Here is a 22,086-nt window from a genome sequence, read left to right as displayed (position 1 = left end):
GATAATCCTAATCACACCGAACTTTCATCCGACGCGCCTTGGATCTGCTCACGGTTCGCTCTTGCTGGCTGCCTTCTCCTCGAGCGTGCATATCTCGGCTTGATCGCGCGTCGACAATATTTTGGCGAATCGCTGTCTCCGCTCAACCCACTGTCCCTTGCTGGTTTCCACTCTCGTACTGTATCGACTATCGTGGCCGTGCTCCACAACGAAGATCGTGACGGGTCCCAACCTGAATTATCGGCCGCTAAGACATTGCTTTCGTCATAAATATGGCTTCCCCCCAGCCTGCGTCTCCCAGACGCAGTCGCGGTTTCAGCTTCAGCGCCAAGTCAGATAATTCGCACAAAACTCATCGATCGAGTGGTTCTGGACACAAGCTCGATCTCACCGAATCTCCTGAAGAAAAGGCCAGGCGCAGTCTACACACCAAAGCCGACCCGATGCTTGCTATGAGCGAAGCGCAACCAAGTATGCGACCGGGCCTCCTCGATTTTCTGAATAATTGTTGACTCTTCTTGCTTCCAGATTTGGTTGCCCTCGAAAAGTCAAATTTGGGGAGCCTGCGCGCCATTCAGCACAAAGACCAATACGGCAATCCCATCAGTACGTTTTCTTTATACTGTTAATTGTTCTTGAATTGACTTTACTTCAGCCGAACCCGACCTTTCCAACCCTACTCGTTCCCGGTTTGAGCGTCCGCTCGACACAATCCGTTCATTCGAAGCTGCTATCTATGGGCCATATAACTCCAGTCGGCCGGTATCATTTGCACGAACATGTGAATATGCCTCGTCTCGGATTAGCTGTCGGTCGCTAATGACGCTATAGTTGAAGAATCTCCCTCCGGGGCCGAGTACAGCAGACGGAGCAGTTACTACAATGGATATTCAAACGGCCAATATGTGGGATCGTACAACGGCCGACAGAACTACTCACGACCGAACAGCTATATCGACAACGGTAACGGTTACTATAATGGCGGCGCGCCTCCAGAGAACTACTACCCATATAACCAGAACAGCAGCCGACCACGGCCACGACCACACCCGTCTCGAGGGTATTCGGACCAACCCTCGTACGCAAACAACGGATATTCTCAAGATGGTTATGCCCAGTACGGAAATGCACAAAGCGGCTACCACAAATCAACGGACAATGTCACTGTCGCGTCGCCGTCGGGCTCCGGAAGCAATCCCGATCAATGGGGTAATTCGACTGATCCTAGCTCAGTAAGCAGCTCCATGGATCAGCAGCAACTACAACAGCAACAATTACAGCAACAGCATGGGAAGCCCGCGGAAAATTACGGTTTTCAAGGATTCGGTCCCGGACCGGATGTCAGCGATCAGTTCAATCCTAATGCCACTGAACAGCCCCCTTACGGTCAAGCACCACCGCCACCACCACACAAATCCATCCCAAATCCGAATATGGGCGGTCCAGTCGGCGGACAGCCACTTACCGGCGGTCGGCGCCATCTTCAGCGCAAAGCGGTGCAACAGAGTGTCCCCTCCGACGCGGCCGACAACGGCACGAAGCGGAAAAGCTGGTTTAAGCGACGATTCAGCAAGAACTAGCCTCGACATCCCTTCATTTGTTATTGGCTAAAAAAATCTCTCCTTATACGCATATTCACTCAATATTTTCAGGTGTACTACGGTATTATCCTCCAGCGATACTGAAAACGTGCGCAGGATCTGATATGTCTCCTTGCTTCACTGGCAGGACGTATCTATTACTCTACTGATGGATGACGATATTACGATACAATATATGTATGGAATATTCACTGCTCTTTTTATACCTATGGGAATGGATCACGACAAGGATATCATATCACTAGTTTAGTTTCAGGCGGGTTTGTTCAATTATTCAATTCTAATATATATTCGAGGCTTGGTTGGCAATGGAAGAAAGCAGCTAGTCCGGCTTCTATTGGCAAATAATTATTCGGTCTGTATCATTTGTACGACTAACTTCTATACTCTCAGTACAATATTTCAAACCCCACGGCAACTAGACTTCTCGTAAGCCAGTCAAAATCAAGTCAAACAAAATATTAATCAGAGGGAATCTCAACAGAAACAAAAGGCACAAAACTCGGCCATATCTCCTCCTTCGTCGCCATCATCCCAAGCCATCCCATTCGACCACACATCGACAGCAAGAAGATGTACTAGAACTTCTCAAAAGAGGTCACTTCCTCCCAAAAATCTTATTCTTCAGCTTATCCGCCAACCCCTCAAGCGCAACACCCTTCTGAGCGGCCTTTTCGGACTTCTCGGCCTTCTTCTCCTCCTTCGCCTTCGCCTTCTCCTCTTTCTTCTCTTCTTTGATTTTCTGGTGCTCGGGGTCTAGGTGGACGTTTCCTTGGCCGCCTCTCTGGATGGTTCAGCAAGTCAGATTAGAACTGGCACTAATACCTTCGTTTCTTCGATCTATCCAGAGCTCCACGCATGGCGAAGAGCCGCAAAAACCGAAACAAAGTGCGCAAGAGCAAGGTAGGTAGGCAAAGAAACAAAGGGCATAGGACGGACGAATCAAAACATGAAAATGTAAATGAAAACATACCCCAGTATGAAAATCCCCGTCAATGGACTGGCGCACCGAGATCTCGGGGATGAACTCCGTATCGTGCGGTGTCTTCGTGGTTGGTTTCACGCGCGGGGAGCCGATGTTTCCTGCGCCGCCTCGCTGTATAAGAATCAAATGTCGTTAGCATCGGGTATGGGAGTGGAAGGAGGAGGACGACGTACACCGGCGGAGTAGGCGCCATCGCCCTGGTCGCCGTAGGCGCCTTCACGGGTGATGCCGCCGTCGATGTATCTGCTCGGTTTGGGACGTTAGTGGGTGGGAAGGGTGGCTGAGGAGGGGAGATATAGAGCACGAACTCGTTGCTATCAGGACCGATGTTTCCCTTGCCTGTTGTGCTGTTAGTTCGTCACCATATAGTTGTGGTTCGCTGAAGCTGAAAGGCAGGTTGTGGGGGGGTCATTGCAGGTAATGGCGGGGCATATCCGGCGGGACGAACCTCCACGGCCATGCGAAACGATAGGGCCCTCAGGCTCGCTCATGTTGATTGGTGGCGAACGCTGTTGGTTGATTATGTATTGATGGAGTGTACTGCAGGTGTATACAAGGAGCAGAGAAACAGGACGGGTTCCTGGATAGATAAGGGGACGTCGGGCATAAATGAGGATGCCAAGACCGAGGGTCTCGCACTCCTGGTTCGAAGAGCCAGGCTCTAAACTAGTGGGATAAGGCTTATGACGTTGGAGCTGATAGGCAAAGGGATCTCGAGTCAATCAGGCTGGGGGTCCAAGAGGACTGGACCGAGTGATAAGATAAAGAGTGACTAAGGTTTTGATTGATAGTGAGCAATGAGAGCTTGGCGTTCGTATTGTTGTTCCAGGCTCGGCGAAGGTTAAATGATATTCAAACTTGCTATTTAATACGTTTTATTGCCGGTAGGGAGGAGTATGAGCAATTAACGACTGATACCACTTGGTACACTGCTTTTGCATTCGTAGAAGGAAGAATTGACAGACGGAAAAGAACGAACTCATTGCAGATGATACAATCCTCCCAGGGGGTTGCCTGATAATTCGCAATTGATTATTTCTGCTCCTTCTGGGGACCGCCCCCCGTGGTTGGAAGACCCATGAATATCTTGAACGAATCGTAGCTGTCCAAAGTTAGCACATGTCAGTCTAAGAAGCCTCCAAACCAGGTGGCTGGAGAAAAAGCAAACAAGCACGTACATCATCCATTGCAGACCGGTCTATCGACAAATTCGTTAGTAAGAACTGAGAGAATCGAAAGAAAACAGAGCTTACCAAGGTTCCGATCATGACAATCCTGACTGCAAGTCCGTTCCAAAGACCTCCAAAGCCGATATCCTTGTAGATCCGGCCGATGGCAGCACCAAATGCTTCGCCCGGCTGGCGGTTTGCATTCAACTTACTCACCATCACATCTGCGGGATGCGATACAATAGCGCAAAGAATACCAGCGAGGTAACCTCCAGTAAACGCGACTGCGGTCTGTGCGCCCTTGTTATAGTCGGTCTTCTTGCCTGGGAGGTAGTCGTAGATGGCTGCGACGATGTTTTCGAACGAGGCAAACTTCATCATAGTGTAGGGGATCTGTCGGCCCCAAAGAGGATACAAACCCTTGTACAGCCTAGGCCGGTTAGTCGGGATCACACTGCTTGAACGTGCTGCTTACCCAGCTGTCCCTTCCTTGCCGACGAGAGCGGAGATTCCCCCGAAAGTGGAGCGGAATTCTGGTGGAATAGATGTCTGTGTGCGCACCTTGACAGCTTCGAAGGGGCACAGTGCGACATCGGCAATCAGCTCTGCTGAGGCACTCGCAATCAAATACAAAGAAGTCTTGTGGCGCGTTGCAGCGTCGATGCCCACGAGGTCACTGTAGAATTTCTTGAAGAACTCATAACCTCCGTATTTAAAAGCTCCTTGGGCCTTTCTATCTGATTAGCTGACTGCACGTTGGAGTGGCCATCGTTCCAGCTTACGCTGTAGCCAAAGAAAGTTGGACTCCAGCCGGTAAACACTCCTCTGAGTCCCTCAGTTGCGCGGATCTTACGGAACGCATCCATGTTGCTCTTGTACAGTGACGAATCGACCTGACGTCGGCATTTGATGAGATCCAATGGAGTCACGGCGGTGTGGGTGAAGCCCTATTCACCCTCGGTCAGTACATGACAGGGTATAACGAGGGGTTTTATCCTTACACAGGCCATCAACCCGCCAACAGTGCAGGCTGCATAGTACTTAGGAGTCCATGGCTCGATCTTGCCAGTCTTAGCTTGCGCTTTCTGGCTCACGACATCGAACTCCCGGGCGGCTTCTTTGCCAAAAGCTTCTGCCTTCTTCTTGCTGTCTTCAATCACACTCCAAGCTGGGAATGGTTCCCGCTTCCTCGTTTCCGGAACAGCCGTAGCTTGGGGCTCGCGCCGGACGGGATATTGGGAGGCGAAGGTGTTGGCGATAACGTTCTCCGAAGGAAACATCATGGCTGTTTGGTTGAAGCTCTAAAATCAAAACGAATTAAACTCGACTCTCGAAATAATGCCTGATGGCAGACAAATTGATGGAGTATGCCACCGGCCTGGTGGATGCCAATACCAGCTGTGCATCGTGCCAATCGTCTCCACAGGGCTGAATGCCGAGCGCAGTAGGCAAAGCACTCACCTTACGAACCTATACACATCAAATATGTATATTTTCCAGAGACAAAGCGCCTGTGGCAAAGTTCAACAGAAGGATCAAAGAACGATCAATTGGGAGTCGGATTGAAAGATAAGCGCTGTTCAAAGTTTCCGCAGTGCTTGTTGGTCCCAGGCATGACGTACGGCCATGTGACTCGTGACCTCGGTCTTAAAGCTTGCATCCTGATCGGGTAGTGGGTCCCGCCCGGGCGGAAGCCGGCGTTGTCAGGTTGCAACAGTCATGACTTTGAATTCGTTCCGCTCACATTCCACTGCTCGCTTAAATTATACTCCGCGCATGCTGTGTATTCGGACAGCATAATCTCCTTATTCTCATCGGGCCGTATTCTCTCTCCGAGAAACCACTGGGCCCCTCCTCTCAATTGCGCTTTCTCCCACCCTCGTTACCCCTCTACAACCAATACCTCCTCCAACATGGCGTCCTATATGAACGCCGGCGGAGCCTTCGTCCGCGAAAAGCTCGACGCAAACACAACCCAATCAATCCCCCAATCGCTATGGGCGGACAAGTACCGGGGAGTGAGTGTCTAACTACGTTATCCCCGATCTCGCCCGAGACTACACACGAACTAACCCGCAACAGGCCACCGTCGAAGATCTCGATCCACCACCAGCTCTCTCCGTCTCGCCTAGCACTCCAATCTCCGCCGCTCTGCTTGCCGCATTCGAGCGCGACTACACACATCTCACCGTGACCTCGTCCGCGGGGCGGTCGCTGCTTGGATACCTCTCTATCCCGCGTCTCAAGGAACTGCTACAAGCGGGCGCAGTGAAGGAATCGGATACAGTTGCGGCGGCAATGCAGCGATTCAATCGGAAACGGGGTACGTATCAAGTTATTACGATGGAGACGCCATTGGAAGAGTTGCAGCGATTTTTTGAGAGTGATAAGGGGCCGAATGGGGAGCAGAGGGAGAAGAAAGATTTTGCGGTTGTGACGGACGCCTCCAGGAAGTTCGTGCTGGGGGTCGCCACGAAAGCGGATTTGGAGGAGTTTGTGAAGAGAAGACCATGATTCTTCTCTTCCATTTCTTTCAACTACTATTCCTCGTTCAACTTTCTCTGAGATTGCGATGCATTTCCAGGCGCAGTTCTTCAACATGGACTGGGCCTATATCAGACCCTTCGACCAAGACTGGGCGGCTGAAGTCTAAACACCTTGACTAGCCCCAGACATACGTAATAATATTGATGTCTCATAGGAAGATACAGTTCAAAGCACCGGAATGTCGTATATAGCATGTCTCAAAAGAAGACAAGATAATAGAGCACACATAGCAGCCAGCAAACTACTGTGCCTTCCTCCCTTTTCTCTTCGCAAACTCAGCTTCCCTCTCCTCCTTATCTTCCTGCCACGCAACATAAACATACAAGAATAAAATAACATTAGCCATAACCGCCGCAACAATCGCTGCGACAGTCGTACTCGCTGTCCAAATTGTTAGCACGCGCACAGAAAAAGTCACTCATAGCTCGATCTCTCAGTAAATACTGGGAGAATGGATGAAAAACCTACTCCCAACCGACAGAGAAACATAATACATCCCCACGGGCGTGGTGATCATGGCCACCGTGAAACCAACCAGTTTCCAAATGACGTGCCTAGACCGTGTCAGACATTCAATGTACCACGGCCATAGCCACAGCCACAGAACAGTTGAAATTTTGCTTCGCTCGCGGATGGCAACTTTGGAACTTACATAGGAACAGCTGGTGATGTATCGGAGTCAACTACCTCCGAGGGCTTTTCGCTCGGTGACGGTGATACGACGGCGTCTGCGTAGGATTTTCCGGTGCGGCGGGTGGCCATTTTGATGGATTGCTTGAAGCTATTATGGATGAGATGAAGGGAAGCTTTTTTCGTGAGATTTGCTGCTAGAGAAGCGACCTCGAAGGTACCAGTTGAGAGTTATCCAAGCGGAGCGGAACTGGAAGCTCCAATGGGTGCTATGGTTGGTACTGTGGGGAGAGGAGCTGGGAAGAAACTTTGAAAGTCGAGCTAGGATTGACGGGTCTGAAGCTGAACGGGTAACAAACAAGAAGAATGAAGATAAAAACAGTGACAAGCTTCCAGAGCTTTACTTTAGAACTTCTCTTTGCTTGAGTGATTGTAGTTCAAGGAAAGGGATGTGGGGAACTGTGGATGAAATCATCATCCTTTGGAACACCTTGCATGGGCGAAAGATGGAGCCTTGGCAAAATGACTAAACCGGATCTGGACAAACATAGAACGATGGACACAGTGCCCGGCAGCTGAAAATCCTGTGGTAATACAAGCTCTGATTGGCATTGGGCCTTGAAGAATGCATCGACTGGATGCACTTGGATAGTGCTAGAGCCAATAATTACGGGCGTACATGGCGGTTGCATGGAAGCGCTTCAATGAAAGTAGTATAAGCTCTCTCTGAGCTTTCTGATAGAGGCATCCTTCCAATCTTGGCCCTCGACATAGGAGGGTAGGGCATAAGGAGTGAGCATACCGTCGCTCCAACACGGCCGGGGTGGGATGAGGTCTGAGGGATGTGCTTTATTTATTATGTAACGCTGATTCACACTCCTTCAAAGTCCAGATGCATGGCTATATAGGCGATGACGAGAGCCCAGGTTGAATACTTTCAATCTCGCCATATGAACTCCGACTAAGTAAGGAACTTGCTCAAGCCTTCTCGTCCGCGCCTGTCGTCGTCCCAATTTGCATAGTATCCATATTGATGTGCTTGTTGTGGGTGCGAACCTCATCAATGTGAGCGTCAAGCTTGGAGTCACCAGGCCTGGTGTGCCAGGGTTTGGGTCCGCCGGGTGCAAACATCTCCTCAATTTCCTCAAGCGTCTTTCCGCAGGTCTCGGGGTACGTCAAGAAGAAATGGATGGCCGCAAGAACGCACATGACGCCAAAAACGATGAACATCTTCCAGGTAATATTCTGAAATCCAGGAGGGATGTACAGACCCAGGGCAAAGTTGAAGAGCCAGTTACCAATCGCTGCGATACCCATACCGGTAGCACGGGTCTCTAGTGACCAGACTTCTGCGGCGTACACCCAGCAAACAGGAGCAAGGGTGAGCGCGTAGAAGATAATCAAGAGGTAAGAAAATGCAATGACAGTGTGAGACTTGGGCCCCGTTACTCGAATCAAGACATTTTCATTGTCTTCAACACCTCCAGGGACATATTCGCCAGATGATAGGATACCGCCGACAACAAAATGGCAAGCACCCATGATCAGGGCCCCGTAGATTAGGAGTGGTCGACGACCAGTCTTGTCAATGTAGAAGAAGATAAAGGTCGTGAAGATAATAAAGAGCGCGTACTGGATACCGGAGGAGATAAGGTTGACGTTACCAGTTAGGTTGGCCATCATGAAGATATACACAACGTACTGTTTGAAGTTAGATCGAGCATACAAGTTGTGACGGTAGGGCAACTCACGTAGGTCATCACATTGGCTCCACTGTTCTGTTGCCACATCTGCACGGTGAAGCCAGCTAATGTCCGCTTCCACATGCCGTTGTAAACGAACTTGCGCCAACCGGGAAGGGCACTACGCTCAGCCTGTAGTACTGTCGTAATCTCCTCCCACTCAGCCACAACAAGGGGATCATCACGGTTCCCGTCGGCTTGAATATTCGCAAGGGTAGCAATAGCCTGCTCAGTGCGGTTGACTTTTGCAAGCCACCGAGGGGAGCGCGGGAGGAAGGGCAAGCCGATCATGAGGAAGACACACGGGATAAACTGAATTCCCCAAGCGGTCCGGAAAGAAGCAGTGCCAGCGATGAAGCTACATCCATATCCGACGAAGTACATGATTAAGATACCCCATTCTATCCCAGCGTTAGTCGGAAGTCTGGTTTCAATGGCGGCAAATGTGAAGCCTTACCGATGGCAAGCTGTTGGATAACAATGAGCTGTCCACGTTTTTCCTTCTTGGCGATCTCCGCAAGGTAGACAGGTACTTGCGAGCTGGTAATTCCGACGCAGACTCCATTCAGAACTCGGCCAGCAATCAGGGACCCAAACCCGTTGGTCGCAGTTTGGACGGCAGTCCCGGCAAGCCACCAAAGACAGGCAAACATGATTGAGTCGCGACGGCCGATCTTGTCGGAGACATACCCGGCTATGGCAGAACCAACCACCGATCCAGCAGCAAGAGCAGAGCCGATGGCACCCTGACGGAGGCCGGCTGGGTTGTCGAAATAGTCATTATACTGGTCCGTACCGATGATCGCAGACATGGATGAAATATCGAAACCGAACAGCATTCCGCCGACGGTGGCGATGAACGCCACAAAGTACGTATTGTAGATCTTGGGGAACTTCATAATGTGACCCGACCTCGGTATGGGTGTCTCACAAACGATTGAACGGTGGGAGCGGAGGAACGGCAAAGAGGAGCGAAGAAAGGTGCGCTGCGTGAGTCTTTAATGGTAAATCGGCAGAACCCTCGAGCATCAGCTGGGGACGGCGTGTTTCAGCGCCAAACCTTGAAGAGACTGCATGCATGGTCAATCGCAACCCTTCCCGCGCGAGAACAGCCAGCTTCCGTGTCGACGAGAGCAGGGAAGCAGGGATTCACCATCGTGCCGCCGGGGGTTTTCCCATTTCCCCACCCTCAAAGATTGCCTTAGCCAAGACGAGCCAGGGGGAGTGTCAGACGCTGGAGATTCCCCGCTTCCAACGCGGTTTCCCCAAGCTAAGAGCCCCAAGACTCAAGGAGCAGGAGACGAGGATCCACACCATTTTCATCACCCGTTCGATTTCGTCGTGTCGTTGGCCGGGATGAGCTCCTCGACCAATGAGGGTCCCAAGCAGCCTGCCATCCACTTTCAAGCTGTGATTCCAGAAACTCAAGGGTCCGGTGAATTGGCGGTATGAAGAATTCAGCCGATCCGTTCGCTCGAGCCGGCGACTGAGAACGCTTTGAGGTCGACGTGGGCACCATCGGAAACCTTGTACGGAGAAGATGCAGGTCTCAACTGGGTTCCCCTGAGATCGACGATCTGCTATTGACACTTGCTGTGTACTCGTGAGACGGGCAAACAAAGACGTCGTGGTGAGCAGGTGCGGTTTCAGAGCCGGATTTCGTCAAGAGCTCCAAGACGACGGCTTAAATGAATCCTTCCCGTAGCTCAACGCCACATGGACGCCACCTGCAGTGCTTGGAGCTTGGGGAAACGCTCCTAGAATTTGCTGGAGAAAACCGTGGAAGAGTGATTGTCTGCCAATTTCAGGAGTCGACGCAGTGTCTAAGACTTTGTGAGCCGGGAGACATGTTTGCGTGTCACGATTTTTGCTTGCTTGAAGACTGATTTCTCCTGTCTTGGTTAGGATAGCCTGGGCCGTTAGAGGAGCAGTGAAAGAGTCGAAAAGCATTGGCAAGCTGATTCTTCCTTCCAGAGACCAGGAACCCAGAGTGCTTAGTTATTTTCATGCCTCAGTCATCGTCTGAGCTTGCCGGGAATGTATATTCTTCTTCCAGACTCAAAATTTCGTCGAATCTCCCGATGTTTGCTATCTCTTCCGTACATTTGAATATTCTTCTCATGATGAGTGCCTTGTGTTCCTGCATCGGAATAATGGCTTCCAAGGATCTCAGTGCATGCACCTTGGCGCAAGAAGATCAGGTCCCCAACACCGCCTTCGGTCGACAAGGTGGTGATGCGGTTGAGAATGATAGTCCGTGATTGAAGATTAGTATCTGATTATCTGGCCAGCAATTGACATAGAAAACACACCAGCGCGAATTTCTGCTCATGTTGAAGTCGACCTTCCTCGGTCTTAATTGAACCACGATCACGTGATTTGAACGCGAGCGGCGCGTCGTGATTGCGGAGAAGCAAAAAAAGTCGTCTTGGAGAATCTGAGACCTTGATTGCTTTCAGGTGGAAAGAGGCAGTCGGGCTGCATTGACAGCAGCTTCTTCTCTATTTCCAAACTGCCAACCATGGACGACACTATCCCCGATACGCCCATCAGCGACAAGAAAGTCGTCCACGGCACTTCTCCTGGCAGTGTTGAGCACGATGTGGAATATGAGACAATCGCCACTGTTCCTGTGAACCATCCCCAACACACACTGCTCGCAACACAAGCTATGACCCCTGTCACGCAACGGCTCACCCAGCCCACTCAAATAGTGGACGTTTCTCATGCTGCGAAAAGCAATCCCGTGGTACAAGTGGCAGCTTCCTCTCCCCTCGGGCCCGCCTCATCTCCATCTCGTCCCTCCCTTGTCGGTGGTCGCCTTTCCAATTTGATGGCCCCGAGCGGCACACGATTCTGTCCCCCTGCGAAGCGTGCACCGGTAATTGACTTGGGGGACGATGGTCCTACCTATCTCGGAGGTTCTTCAGACGACGATATTCAGCTGAGCACGGACATCAAGCCAGCAATGTTCATCAAATCCTCAAAGAGCCCAGAGAAGGCCATGCCGATTGATAGATTTAAGGAAATCACTGCATCCGCTGTCTATGACCCGTCAAATTCCAATGGCAAGCGACCCGCCGTACAGATGGACTCGAACCCAAAGGGCGTCGCGGTTAAAAAAACTCGCCAAGGTGGCCCGTCGCGCGCTCAACCGGTGGATCTGCGGCCGTTATCGCTGCAGGATATTGAAGATTATCAACTGCGCGCGAAGGTTGAGAGGGTGCTGAAGGTTCTACCGCAGAAGTCGATAAATGATTGCGTGCAGGCTCTTTTGACAAAGCGAGGGAGTTTTGAAGATGCTCTTGACTATCTAGCCAGCATCGATGACCAGATCGGACCTGACAGCTCCTCCGATGATGAGCTAAGTACGAGCCAAAAGACCTCGGCAGCGCCAGCGAAGCAGAATATCAAGGCTCGGGGGAGAATCCAGGATAAGTGGACAGCAATGAGTTTACCGAAGGGATCCTTGCAGAAATCCTCCCAACAAGCAGAGGAGGATTCGAGGCCGCGGAAGCGTTTGATACGAGGACCGAGAACTCAGGTTTCTCCCGCATTGCCTCGCACGTCGTCTCCAAACCCCTCCCGAAACAAAATACCCCCAACGAAGAGCTTCGGTAGACTGGTACAGGGGCGCCGGCGTCCATCACCGTCAGGATCGGAGTCTCCTGAGGAGCTTTTGGCCGTCTCTGACGATTCCGACTCTGCATTTGATGGCCAAGAGGGCCCAGAATTGGAGACCAAGGTGCTGGGCTTCTTCAACAATTGCAGTGCGCCAGAGCTTACGGACATAGCCGCGATATCTGAAGAGCTTGCTCGATATATTATTAGCAAGCGACCTTTCACTTCTCTGGACGAAGTTCGCGTCATTCCACCTCCTCCGGTAGGACAACCGTTGACGAAAACTGGAAAGCGTGGCAAGGCGCCCAAGCCCATTGGCGATCGGATTGTCGACAAGTGCCTTGATATGTGGGTGGGGTACGAGGCCGTGGACTCCCTGGTCGCTCAGTGCGAAACATTAGGAAAACCAATCGCAGCGGAGATGAAGAGATGGGGTGTTGACATATTTGGAAAGCGTGATGAAGAGCTGGAACTAGTATCCCTGGAGCCCCCGGGGTCTCACGACTCTGGGATCGGAACTCCCGCCAGCCAGCGATCAGATGACGATAGCGATGGCCCTGGGTCCCGATCCCGCAAGACTCGATTTATCTCACAGCCTGGGATCATGGCTGAAGATCTAAAGATGAAGAATTACCAGATTGTTGGTATTAATTGGCTATACCTACTGTTCGAGAAGGAGCTTAGTTGCATATTGGCCGACGATATGGGTCTTGGGAAGACCTGTCAAGTGATTGCCTTCTTGGCTCATTTGTTTGAGAAAGGCATCAAGGGACCGCATCTTGTTGTCGTGCCGTCGTCTACTATCGAAAACTGGCTCCGGGAGTTCCAGAAGTTCTGCCCTACTCTTTCAGTAATGCCTTACTACGCCGATCAGTCCGTGCGCGCAGAGATTCGCGAGCAAATCGAGGAGAACAGAGACGGTATCAATGTTGTCATTACGACATACACGATCGCGAAGGCTAAGGTGGATGCGCACTTCCTCCGCAACATGGATTTTTGTGTCTGTGTTTATGATGAGGGACACATGCTCAAGAGCAGCACTTCAGTTCTGTACGAAAAGCTGATTAGAATCCGCGCTCGCTTCCGCCTTCTCTTGACAGGCACGCCGCTTCAAAATAACCTTCAAGAACTCGCCTCTCTATTAGGGTTTATTCTCCCCAAGGTCTTTCAGGAGCGCAAGGAAGATTTGCAGTACGTTTTCGCTAATAAAGCGAAGACTGTGGATGAATCACATTCCACCCTTCTTTCAGCCCAACGAATTGAAAGGGCAAAGTCGATGCTCAAGCCATTTGTTTTGCGGCGGAAAAAGCATCAAGTCATCGATCTGCCTGCAAAAATATCTCATGTTGGATACTGTGAGTTGAACGACACTCAGCGTGAGATTTACGACCATGAGCAGAATGAGGTGAAGAAACTCCTGGCAGACCGAGCAGCCGGAAAGAAAACGGGAAACAAGTCAGCGCATATCCTGATGAAGCTTCGGCAAGCCGCTATCCACCCACTCCTGCACCGGCGCCACTACACTGATACAATTCTTACGCGGATGTCGAAGGCTTGTCTGCAAGAGGAGCAATGGTCCCTCTCTGACCCAAATGTCATTTTTGAAGAACTACAAGCATACAATGACTTTGAGTGTCATCAGTTGTGCTTAAACAACCCCAAATCTCTTGGAAAGTTCGCGCTCAAACACAATGAGTGGATGAATTCTGGGAAGGTGGACAAGCTGTGTGAACTTCTCCAGCGTTTTAAAGAGAATGGTGATCGAGCACTCGTTTTCTCGCAGTTCACAATGGTCATGGATATTCTTGAGGATGTGCTTGAAAACCAGCACCTTGAGTTTGTCCGACTCGATGGGCGGACTAGTGTGGAAGATCGTCAATCAATCATGGACGCCTTCCATGAGAGAACTGACATCCCTGTCTTCCTTTTGTCCACCAAGGCCGGTGGTGCGGGTATCAACTTGGCTTGTGCGAATAAAGTGATTATTTTCGACTCTAGTTTCAATCCGCAAGAGGATGTTCAAGCCGAGAACCGTGCACACCGTGTTGGTCAGACGCGCGAGGTGGAGGTTATTCGTCTAGTGACGAAAGACACCATCGAAGAGCAGATCTATGCCCTGGGACAAACCAAGCTCGCGCTTGACCAAGCCGTTACGGGCGAGGACGCTACGGAGTCCAAAAAATCCGAGGAAGCTGGGATGAAGGCCGTCGAGGAGATGGTTCTTGCTGATATGACACAGAAAGAAGCAAAAGCTTCTTAAGCATCTAAATCAGTCCATTTACTTTCGCTTTCGGTTCGGATTACCTGTCTTTTAGCGATGCAAATTAGATTTTTACATCATTTGCATTTGTGGCTGCTTGGAGACAATATACCCTGGTGTTGATACCGGGATCTAATCTTGAGGTGTGATTTTTTCTGATATACTTAGAGGCAGTTGGGTTATTGTTGTTTCTCTCGGTCAGATGATAGACAGTGCGAAATACAGGTTCATGAGCAGTGAGGATCCTGTCATACATATCATTATCCTAATATTACATTTTGATCCACCGGAAAGAAACCATGGGGGTATAACACACTCCTCATGCCTGGACGGTATTATCTAGGAGTAGACTCTCTACTCCTTCTCCCCATCGGTCTCCCCAGGGGCTTTGACCCTCCGATCCAAAATCTCATCCACAATCCCTAACTCTAACGCCTCTTTAGCGCCCATGAAATAATCCCTCTCCATCAACTTCTCAATCTCCTCCAACGACATGTCCTTCTTCCCAGTCAAGTGCCTTTTATAAATCCGATTCAACTGGTGCCGCACCCTCAGTATCTCCTTCGCATGAATCGCAATATCCGTCGCCTGCCCGAAATAGCCCCCGGACGGCTGATGTATCATCACCGACGAATGAGGCAGGCAGTACCGCTGTCCCGCATGGCCGCCACAGAGCAATAACGAGCCCATCGACGCCGCTTGTCCGACGCAGATTGTGGAAACTGGCGAGGCGATGTAGGTCATTGTGTCGTAGATTGCGAGGCCCGCTGTTACGGAGCCCCCCGGGGAGTTTATGTAGAGGTGGATTGGTTTGTTGGGGTTGTCGGCTTCGAGGAAGAGGAGCTGGGCGACGATGGAGGCGGACATTGTTTCGTCGACTTCGCCATTCAGACAGATTATTCGTTCCTGACGAGGTTTAATTGGGTTTCTCTGGTGGAAGGAGCAGGGGGAAGAGGGCGTGTACCTTTAAGAGTCTAGAGAAGATGTCGTCTGGTGTGTTCCGAGGTTAGTTCGCGGCGTTGGGTCTTTTGAGAAAGGGATTTATGTACAGGTGTGCCAGCCACCTCCCTATAGCTTTTTATTAAGTATCTTTCCGGTTTAGGCATGCAATTGGAGACTTACCACCGTCTCTGTTACGAAGGGTGTCGGTGTCCAGCCCCGCGGAGGCTGCGCCTGAGAAAGAGCCGGGATGGAGCTGGAGAAGCTCCGATTTATGGGAGGACGGGAGGCAAGGCGACAAAGTCGCGGTAATGAGCGACTTGCGTTCATTGTGAGTGTGGAAATTGAAGAGCGAGGAGGCGGCAATGATGTTGGTGGACGGCAGATCATCTGCAGGCGGAGCTGCTGACTTTGAGGTGCAGCGGAGCAGCCGCCCTGAGAGTTTCTCTTCCTTCAGTTTCTCTCCATCAACGATGGAGCACCTACATAGCCGAATACCGTACGATAGATGGCGTCTCAAGGTATTCCGTCAATTACTACACTCTTCTGTCTCGTCCAATCCGGCCTTTCAGTCTCGTCGCGTCCATTCCGGCATCCCAAACGATGATCCTCAACCGCCCCCCAGTACAACCACCAGGAAGAGCAGCCGCCAGGGCAAGAAAAAGGACAATGACACCAGCAAATCCGCAATTCCTCCCTCGCATCTCCTTCCTCAATCCCCGCTCATAACAAACCCTTACCCCGGCCGCGACCGTCTACACCGCAAAAAGCGCCTCCCAACACCCGCCGACCTCGCCGAGCTCGGGAAAAACCCCTGGGCCGTGGCCCTCGCGTCCCCCGTCCGTCTGTGCAGCTTAACAGGGGCGCGAATGCCAAAGGCCTTTCTCACAGAGTGGGGTTTGGTCGAGGAGCCCAAATCGACGCCCGCATCACAACCGGACGCCGAAACCAAGCCCGAAGGCAAAGATCCCGGTCTTTGGCTCCTCCCTGTCTCCCTCTTAAAAGATGATCTCGAAACTCAGTCCGGTAGCGTCAGGCCAAACCTTCAACTCCGCACAGTCGACCGGATGCCCCTGCTCGAGTCGATTACGCTAGCCGCGTCCCGTCCGCGCAAAAGGGGGCAAAAGATTTCACATCTTGCGAGAGTGGTTCCGCAGCGCTGGAAAACCGCGGCTGGAGGTCCGATGGCCCCAGCAGATGAACGAAGGCTTGTCTGGCGCAATGATATGCCTGAGTTCGTGCTGAGTGCGATCCGCGCGGAGGCCTTAAAACTCTTGAAGCGCGTCTTGGATAGGTTTAAGCCACTGGATCGTGCGGATGGGGTGTGGACGCCTATTGAAGTTCGGGGCCCGTGTTCGGAGGAGTCGCTGACGGAGGCTCTAAGAGTGCTGGAAACCTCTGAGCGCATGAGGAATGGTAGTGTTTTGGTTCTTGGAGACAGAACTGAAGGTAACGAGAGTGATACTGGTTCAGAGACTCGCTTACCGGAGTTCATTACACTTCCGCCGCTTGGCACTAAGGTCCCAGTGTTTGATTTCACTCGACTCTTCTCAAAGGCCGAGCTGGAGGAGATTCGAGCATATGCTCATCAGCTCCGAAGACCTGTCATGTTCCTCACGCCGTCAAATAAGCTTATCGTTGACGCGATCCTTGGGCTGTGGAAACTCCAAGGATATCTCAGAGAAGGAGCGAGGAGTCGGGTTGACGAAGCTGGGCCTTAGCCGGCCCCGATGTATTCTATAATTGATATCCTAACCCTATTCTCTATGTCTATCTCTACCTGTCGTCTCTCAGCAGCATCGACACTTACTTCGCCCCCTGAAGCAGGTCAGAAAGCTTATCCAAATAAGCCGCCGGCCTTATCGGTCCATCGACAAATTCTTCTTTGCTGCTGACCCCCGTCAGAACCCCCAAAGTACCCCCCAACTTCCCCTCCAACCCAAACCGAATATCGGTATTCGCCCGATCCCCAACCATACATGCACGGCTCCGATCAAACCGGAACTTCCCCTCAATAGCATCCATCATCGCCTGATTCGGCTTCCCCAGTGAAACAGGCTCCTTCCCTACCATCAATATCAACGGTGCACTCATCGACCCCGCACCGGGGAACAAGGTCCCAGAATTCGGCAGCGTCGAGTCAATATTCGTCGCGAGAAACACCGCCCCGCGACGGATATAATGGTACGCCAGCGCGAGCTTGAGATAGTTCAGGTGGAAATCCAAACCGACCAGGACGACCCCGACTTCCGGGTCGAGGAGTGATTCGTCGCCCGCCGCGATGAGCTTGTAATCTTGCGGCGTGATGTCGCGTCGGAAAGCGGGGTCTGTCCCGCCGATGAAGGGGACATTCTCGGAGCGAAGTTCCTGCTCAATGCCTGTTTCGCCGAGGACGAAGACCTTGCGCTTTGTTGGGGGGAGGGTGAGGATTCGGGAGATGTAGATCGAGGCACTGTAAGAGGAGGAGAAGATTTCTTCCTACGAATATCATTTCTTGTCAGCAGTCTATCTTCACCGCAGGGCCCAAAGGAGACACGGGATGGCGCACCGTCGTAGCTGGGATTCCTAGTGTCTCTAGTTTCTTCTTGTAGTCCGCTCGCGACTTTGTGCTGTTGTTCGTCACGAAGACGACTTGCTTGCCTGTATGGCCGATATGTTAGTGACGCCGTCAGATGTAAAGAAAAATTGTACCTTTCGATCTCAGGAGGTCCAGAGTTTCGACTGTGCCTGGGAAGAGGTGATCGCCGGACCACAAAACACCTAGAATGCAGACCCCCAGGTTCAGTCATCTTTCCTTTTTTACATCAATAGGCACCGCGGAGCAGAATTCGGTGCGGCGCAGCAACGTTCGGGCATACACACCATCGCAGTCGAATAGAAAGACCTATTGGATAGGTCAGTCTCGGTACATAAGTATTTCCCTGATTCTCTTCCAGACGGACTCACGTCGAATTTACTCAGGAATTCCTCGATCCCCGCGCCGTCGCCGGTCAGGTAGCGGGGTACGGTCATTGCGGGGTACTGCGCAGACACTCGAGGAGAGAGAGCCTGGGAAAAGAATGTTCAGAGTTTCTAAGACAAACGAGAGGCAGGCTCAGAACGCAAAGATATGTACAAGCAACGCTTGGGGGAATCCGACAGAAGAGGAGGGAGTTGTTGAAGGTCCGGAGAGCTCGCCGCCATCGCTCGGAGGAAAAGCGGCCCATACTTAGCTCCCGGTCTACACCGGACCACAAAAGGGTACGCTACACAACTATGTTATTAATAAAGAGAAAAACTTGGCCGCGGCGACTATCGTACAGTATTCGTTGGTGGTTTTGATTCTATTCATACAGTCATTATGATAGCTCGGCCTATACTTCAAGGATGACAAGCCACAGATATCCGCAATCGAACACTGGCATCTCCAGGTGCTGTTCGGGCCGGACATGGCCTGCCGTTGCAGAGTTCAAAGCGCCCCAGTGGTCAGAATAAGCTGTTCTAGCCAGTCCACCTGCCCCTGGGGGATTGCTAGTTCTTCGGAGGGAAGGAGCGCCACGATAAGCGATTCTCAGAGACAGCTCTACCACGATGAACTTAAGATCCACCCATAATTCCAGATATCTTTAGAGCCACATCCAGGATGGAGAGATGTTCATCTGCACCATCGACAAGGCGCTTATCCATCTCCGAAAACACGAGAACTATCTTGTTCTTTTGGATATCGGGAATAGCGTCATTGTAGATGATCCGTCGATATAGCTGCGAGAGTTAGAGATCGGATGCGCAATAAACGGATGCAGAGAGAAAGTACCTGGACAAGAAGCTGTGTCGCACTCCAGCCGTCCGCCACAATATCTGTAACCACCTTCGATATTGCCTCATACGAGGACCCAAGCTTCTTTGGCTGTAGGGACTGGATCAACTGATCCAGGATACTCTCAGGAACGACGCCAGCAATTTCTTCGATGGTTCTCACGGTAATAATCTCCGACCCTTGATCCCTCATCTCCTCGTCCTCGTCCCCATTTTTCCCACGAGACCGGGCAGATCCAACCAGCCTAGCAGCACTTTGCATATATGTGATAGCACGTCGCAGATCGCCGTCGCTGCAAGATATCAACTTATCGACAACACCATCCTCGAGCGATAGACCCTCCAGCTGCGCGATCTGTGCGAGCCTATCCCCAGCGGCCGAGTTATCCAGCGGTTTAAAGCGGAACTTGCTGCATCGACTGGCAAGTGGTTCAATGATTCGTGTAACATAGTTGCAAACTAAGCAAAAACGGGTAATCCGACTGTATTGTTCCATAGTGCGACGAAGGGCGGATTGTGCGTCTTGAGTCATGCTGTCGGCTTCGTCGAGAATGATAATCTTGAACGGCGGGCAGGGGTACTTCTCGAAGTACGAGGCGTCCAACCCTGTGGGATGGCTAAGCTGGACACGGGCAAAGCCTTTGACTTTTTCACGGACAATTCCAATACCACGCTCGTCCGAAGCGTTCAGTTCGAGGATACGGGAGCGGTAAAGGGAAGGGCCAAAGAGAGATTTGGCGAGAGCGAGAATGGTAGACGTTTTTCCAGTCCCCGGAGGACCGTAGAAGAGCATGTGCGGCAGCTATACAGACATGATTAGCCCCAGGCATTTCACCTAGCCTCTTGAGAAAGTCACCATACATTTGAAGCTTGCAGTGTTCGTTGGAGGACTTTTGTCGTGTGATCTTGAGCCGCGACATCGTCTAGTGTTTTGGGACGGCTGGGATCTGTCAATCCATGTCTCGTACAGATATGGCAGCATTTTTGTAACATACTACTTCTCAACCCACGGTTGTAGTTTCGTTTGCTCTTCCTTTACTTCTGTTGGCTTTTGTTTTGAGCTGCTGGATGATGCAGCAGCTGCGCGAGCTTTATTGCTGAAGAAATTAGCTGCCATTTTGGCTTCCCCAGTTCAAACAATCGATAACGAGGATAAATAAATTGTTGGGTGGTCAAGACTGATCACCAAGCTAGATGAAGCTCAGGCACGAAACCTCCGATCCGTGTCGAGGCGCGTCACGCGTCCCCACGTGACACCAAGAAATCCATTAAGGCATGATATTTGGCGGCAAGAAACTCGCTCTACAATGAGAAGATGCATGGGACTTTATTTGTTCAGAGAATAACTTGATGCTCAGTTCTACGTTTTGAGGTGCGCGGTGACCAATAAGTCTCGTAGAATGTTTCGTTTCAGTCGTAGCACAATGCACCTGTCTATAGTTCATCCCTCTGGTTCCGCAGGACCTCCGTTGCTTCATACATCCTCTTCTTCGAATTCGGTACTACCTCCTCCTGTCTTTGCAGTTCCTCTAGAGGGATATCATCGAGGTTGGTCTCTATTTGGTCGCCGCTGTCCTCCACAATCTCGCCAATCTTGTCGATTATCCAGTCGCGATCCGCCGAAACCCCGCTATGGGCCTGGTTGGGGATACCATCTCCCCCGACGCCTCGGACGCCGGCTTCCGGTACGTGATTTAGCGCCGGTGTCCCCTGTACTGACGTGTCGGGAATTGCTGTAGCCATGGAAGACTCCACAGCCTTACCGGTGATACCCACAGCGGCCGTAACCCCAAAGATCGACCGTAGGGCCAGTTTAAAGGGCATCCACACTAGCCACCAGAGTGGCCCATACAGTAACCGCCGAAATATCAGCCATGAGATTGTCCCGACAAGGACATAGAAAGCCGTCTCTAGATACCAGGTATCCGACTTCTGCGATCGAAGTAGAGACCCCACTAGGTTGCGAGAGGACGAAAGAAGTGTATCCAGGCCAGTATATGATTCGGAAAGGGTGGACAGGGCGGCACTAGATTGTTCTGCGAAGGGATATTAGACTGGCTTCGGAGAAATGGGAGCGGAGCAAAAAGCATACCTAACGTTTGCTGAGCGAATTGACTGCGCGATAGCTCGGCTTGCATGAGCTGGTGTGTCCGTCTCAATGCGGCTGTAACATCCTTCGAGGCATTCTTGACAATATCGTCCTGGGTCAGCTTTTCCTTGGCCTGATTACGTTTGTCGGCACCCTCCGACCTGGAGAAGAGCAACTCTCGCTCCTTTCGCCGGGCCAGTTCCGCGTTCCGCTTTGCTTGTAGCTGAGCCTTGCGAAAATCCCCTCGTGTCCTGAAATATAGCTCGCATATCAGGTTTCTGCTTCATGATTACAAAGGGCCCAGTCTACCTTTTTAAGTCGTTTGCCAATCTCTGGGCCAGCGCAATAACTCGCTCCTTTTCTGTTTCTTTGTCTGAGTCGATGCCTTTCCGCCGGCCGTCCGTCAGGGTCTCTAAAGCATCCACATCGACCTTTAAAAGTTCTAATTCGTCCTCGGCTTCTTTCAGGCGGGAATGAATCTCGGCACCAAGTTCAGTCCGAGCCTCATCTCCTTGCCCAACGGCTGTAGTAAAGTGGTGTAATCTGGTGACAAGCGGATGGATCTGCCCAAGGGCAGTAGACAGCTCCCTGAGGCGGGATTGGAGCGCGGAGACCGTCGACATTGTCACAGGATCCGTCTGGAGGATTTGAAAGTGTCGGAGTGGTTTGGCTCGGATTTCGGAGAAGCCCTCATAGACACTAAATTAG

At 51.4% G+C, this 22,086-nt stretch overlaps 11 protein-coding genes across 11 annotated transcripts; 4 read left to right on the top strand and 7 right to left on the bottom strand.

The window, feature by feature from the left end:
• The first annotated feature begins 91 nt into the window (after window positions 1-91).
• BJX67DRAFT_155899 (uncharacterized protein) lies at window positions 92-2,071 on the top strand. Its single transcript, XM_071024850.1, has 4 exons — window positions 92-471; window positions 529-606; window positions 656-781; window positions 832-2,071. Exons 1-4 carry the CDS (start codon window positions 273-275, stop codon window positions 1,578-1,580), a joined length of 1,152 nt encoding a protein of 383 aa, XP_070884781.1. The 5' UTR covers window positions 92-272; the 3' UTR covers window positions 1,581-2,071.
• A 128-nt stretch (window positions 2,072-2,199) lies between these two features.
• On the bottom strand, window positions 2,200-3,077 carry BJX67DRAFT_382488 (DUF3602 domain-containing protein; the record flags this gene model as incomplete). The annotated part of the gene is made up of 5 exons (XM_071033250.1): window positions 2,200-2,385; window positions 2,575-2,697; window positions 2,760-2,829; window positions 2,895-2,925; window positions 3,035-3,077. The coding sequence occupies 5 exons, from the start codon at window positions 3,075-3,077 to the stop codon at window positions 2,200-2,202; spliced, it is 453 nt and encodes a 150-aa protein (XP_070884780.1).
• A 263-nt stretch (window positions 3,078-3,340) lies between these two features.
• On the bottom strand, window positions 3,341-5,348 carry BJX67DRAFT_155648 (putative mitochondrial phosphate carrier protein). The gene is made up of 7 exons (XM_071024848.1): window positions 5,217-5,348; window positions 4,757-5,056; window positions 4,538-4,702; window positions 4,231-4,484; window positions 3,840-4,185; window positions 3,765-3,784; window positions 3,341-3,688 (listed from the first exon to the last, which is right to left on the bottom strand). The coding sequence occupies exons 2-7, from the start codon at window positions 5,036-5,038 to the stop codon at window positions 3,619-3,621; spliced, it is 1,137 nt and encodes a 378-aa protein (XP_070884779.1). The 5' UTR covers window positions 5,039-5,056; window positions 5,217-5,348; the 3' UTR covers window positions 3,341-3,618.
• Window positions 5,349-5,450: 102 nt separating this feature from the next.
• BJX67DRAFT_155619 (putative cystathionine beta-synthase (beta-thionase)) lies at window positions 5,451-6,368 on the top strand. The gene is made up of 2 exons (XM_071024847.1): window positions 5,451-5,773; window positions 5,838-6,368. Exons 1-2 carry the CDS (start codon window positions 5,669-5,671, stop codon window positions 6,267-6,269), a joined length of 537 nt encoding a protein of 178 aa, XP_070884778.1. The 5' UTR covers window positions 5,451-5,668; the 3' UTR covers window positions 6,270-6,368.
• Window positions 6,369-6,543: 175 nt separating this feature from the next.
• On the bottom strand, window positions 6,544-7,064 carry BJX67DRAFT_382485 (uncharacterized protein; the record flags this gene model as incomplete). Its single annotated transcript, XM_071033249.1, has 3 exons — window positions 6,544-6,683; window positions 6,771-6,856; window positions 6,955-7,064. 3 exons carry the CDS (start codon window positions 7,062-7,064, stop codon window positions 6,544-6,546), a joined length of 336 nt encoding a protein of 111 aa, XP_070884777.1.
• Window positions 7,065-7,767: 703 nt separating this feature from the next.
• On the bottom strand, window positions 7,768-9,662 carry BJX67DRAFT_155601 (general substrate transporter). Its single transcript, XM_071024846.1, has 3 exons — window positions 9,132-9,662; window positions 8,684-9,075; window positions 7,768-8,633 (listed from the first exon to the last, which is right to left on the bottom strand). Exons 1-3 carry the CDS (start codon window positions 9,571-9,573, stop codon window positions 7,911-7,913), a joined length of 1,557 nt encoding a protein of 518 aa, XP_070884776.1. The 5' UTR covers window positions 9,574-9,662; the 3' UTR covers window positions 7,768-7,910.
• A 1,403-nt stretch (window positions 9,663-11,065) lies between these two features.
• BJX67DRAFT_155578 (DEAD/DEAH box helicase) lies at window positions 11,066-14,732 on the top strand. The gene has a single exon (XM_071024844.1). It carries the CDS (start codon window positions 11,196-11,198, stop codon window positions 14,553-14,555), a length of 3,360 nt encoding a protein of 1,119 aa, XP_070884775.1. The 5' UTR covers window positions 11,066-11,195; the 3' UTR covers window positions 14,556-14,732.
• BJX67DRAFT_155585 (ATP-dependent Clp protease proteolytic subunit) lies at window positions 14,733-15,529 on the bottom strand. The gene has a single exon (XM_071024845.1). It carries the CDS (start codon window positions 15,420-15,422, stop codon window positions 14,910-14,912), a length of 513 nt encoding a protein of 170 aa, XP_070884774.1. The 5' UTR covers window positions 15,423-15,529; the 3' UTR covers window positions 14,733-14,909.
• Window positions 15,530-15,967: 438 nt separating this feature from the next.
• On the top strand, window positions 15,968-17,215 carry BJX67DRAFT_382481 (uncharacterized protein; the record flags this gene model as incomplete). The annotated part of the gene is made up of 1 exon (XM_071033248.1): window positions 15,968-17,215. The coding sequence occupies one exon, from the start codon at window positions 15,968-15,970 to the stop codon at window positions 17,213-17,215; it is 1,248 nt and encodes a 415-aa protein (XP_070884773.1).
• A 42-nt stretch (window positions 17,216-17,257) lies between these two features.
• Window positions 17,258-18,626, bottom strand: BJX67DRAFT_155517 (4-nitrophenylphosphatase). Its single transcript, XM_071024843.1, has 5 exons — window positions 18,441-18,626; window positions 18,357-18,378; window positions 18,186-18,254; window positions 18,043-18,134; window positions 17,258-17,972 (listed from the first exon to the last, which is right to left on the bottom strand). Exons 1-5 carry the CDS (start codon window positions 18,504-18,506, stop codon window positions 17,301-17,303), a joined length of 921 nt encoding a protein of 306 aa, XP_070884772.1. The 5' UTR covers window positions 18,507-18,626; the 3' UTR covers window positions 17,258-17,300.
• Window positions 18,627-19,070: 444 nt separating this feature from the next.
• BJX67DRAFT_372948 (uncharacterized protein) lies at window positions 19,071-22,001 on the bottom strand (the record flags this gene model as incomplete). The annotated part of the gene is made up of 8 exons (XM_071031319.1): window positions 19,071-19,235; window positions 19,288-20,091; window positions 20,151-20,229; window positions 20,285-20,411; window positions 20,476-20,479; window positions 20,796-21,325; window positions 21,382-21,629; window positions 21,688-22,001. The coding sequence occupies 8 exons, from the start codon at window positions 21,999-22,001 to the stop codon at window positions 19,071-19,073; spliced, it is 2,271 nt and encodes a 756-aa protein (XP_070884771.1).
• Window positions 22,002-22,086: the final 85 nt, after the last annotated feature.

The sequence above is a fragment of the Aspergillus lucknowensis genome (assembly GCF_044049455.1).
Source record: "Aspergillus lucknowensis strain CBS 449.75 chromosome Unknown BJX67scaffold_29, whole genome shotgun sequence".
Taxonomy (NCBI): domain Eukaryota; kingdom Fungi; phylum Ascomycota; class Eurotiomycetes; order Eurotiales; family Aspergillaceae; genus Aspergillus; species Aspergillus lucknowensis.
The sequence above is the reverse complement of the archived record's forward strand: the minus strand, read 5'-3'. Positions and strand labels throughout refer to the sequence as shown.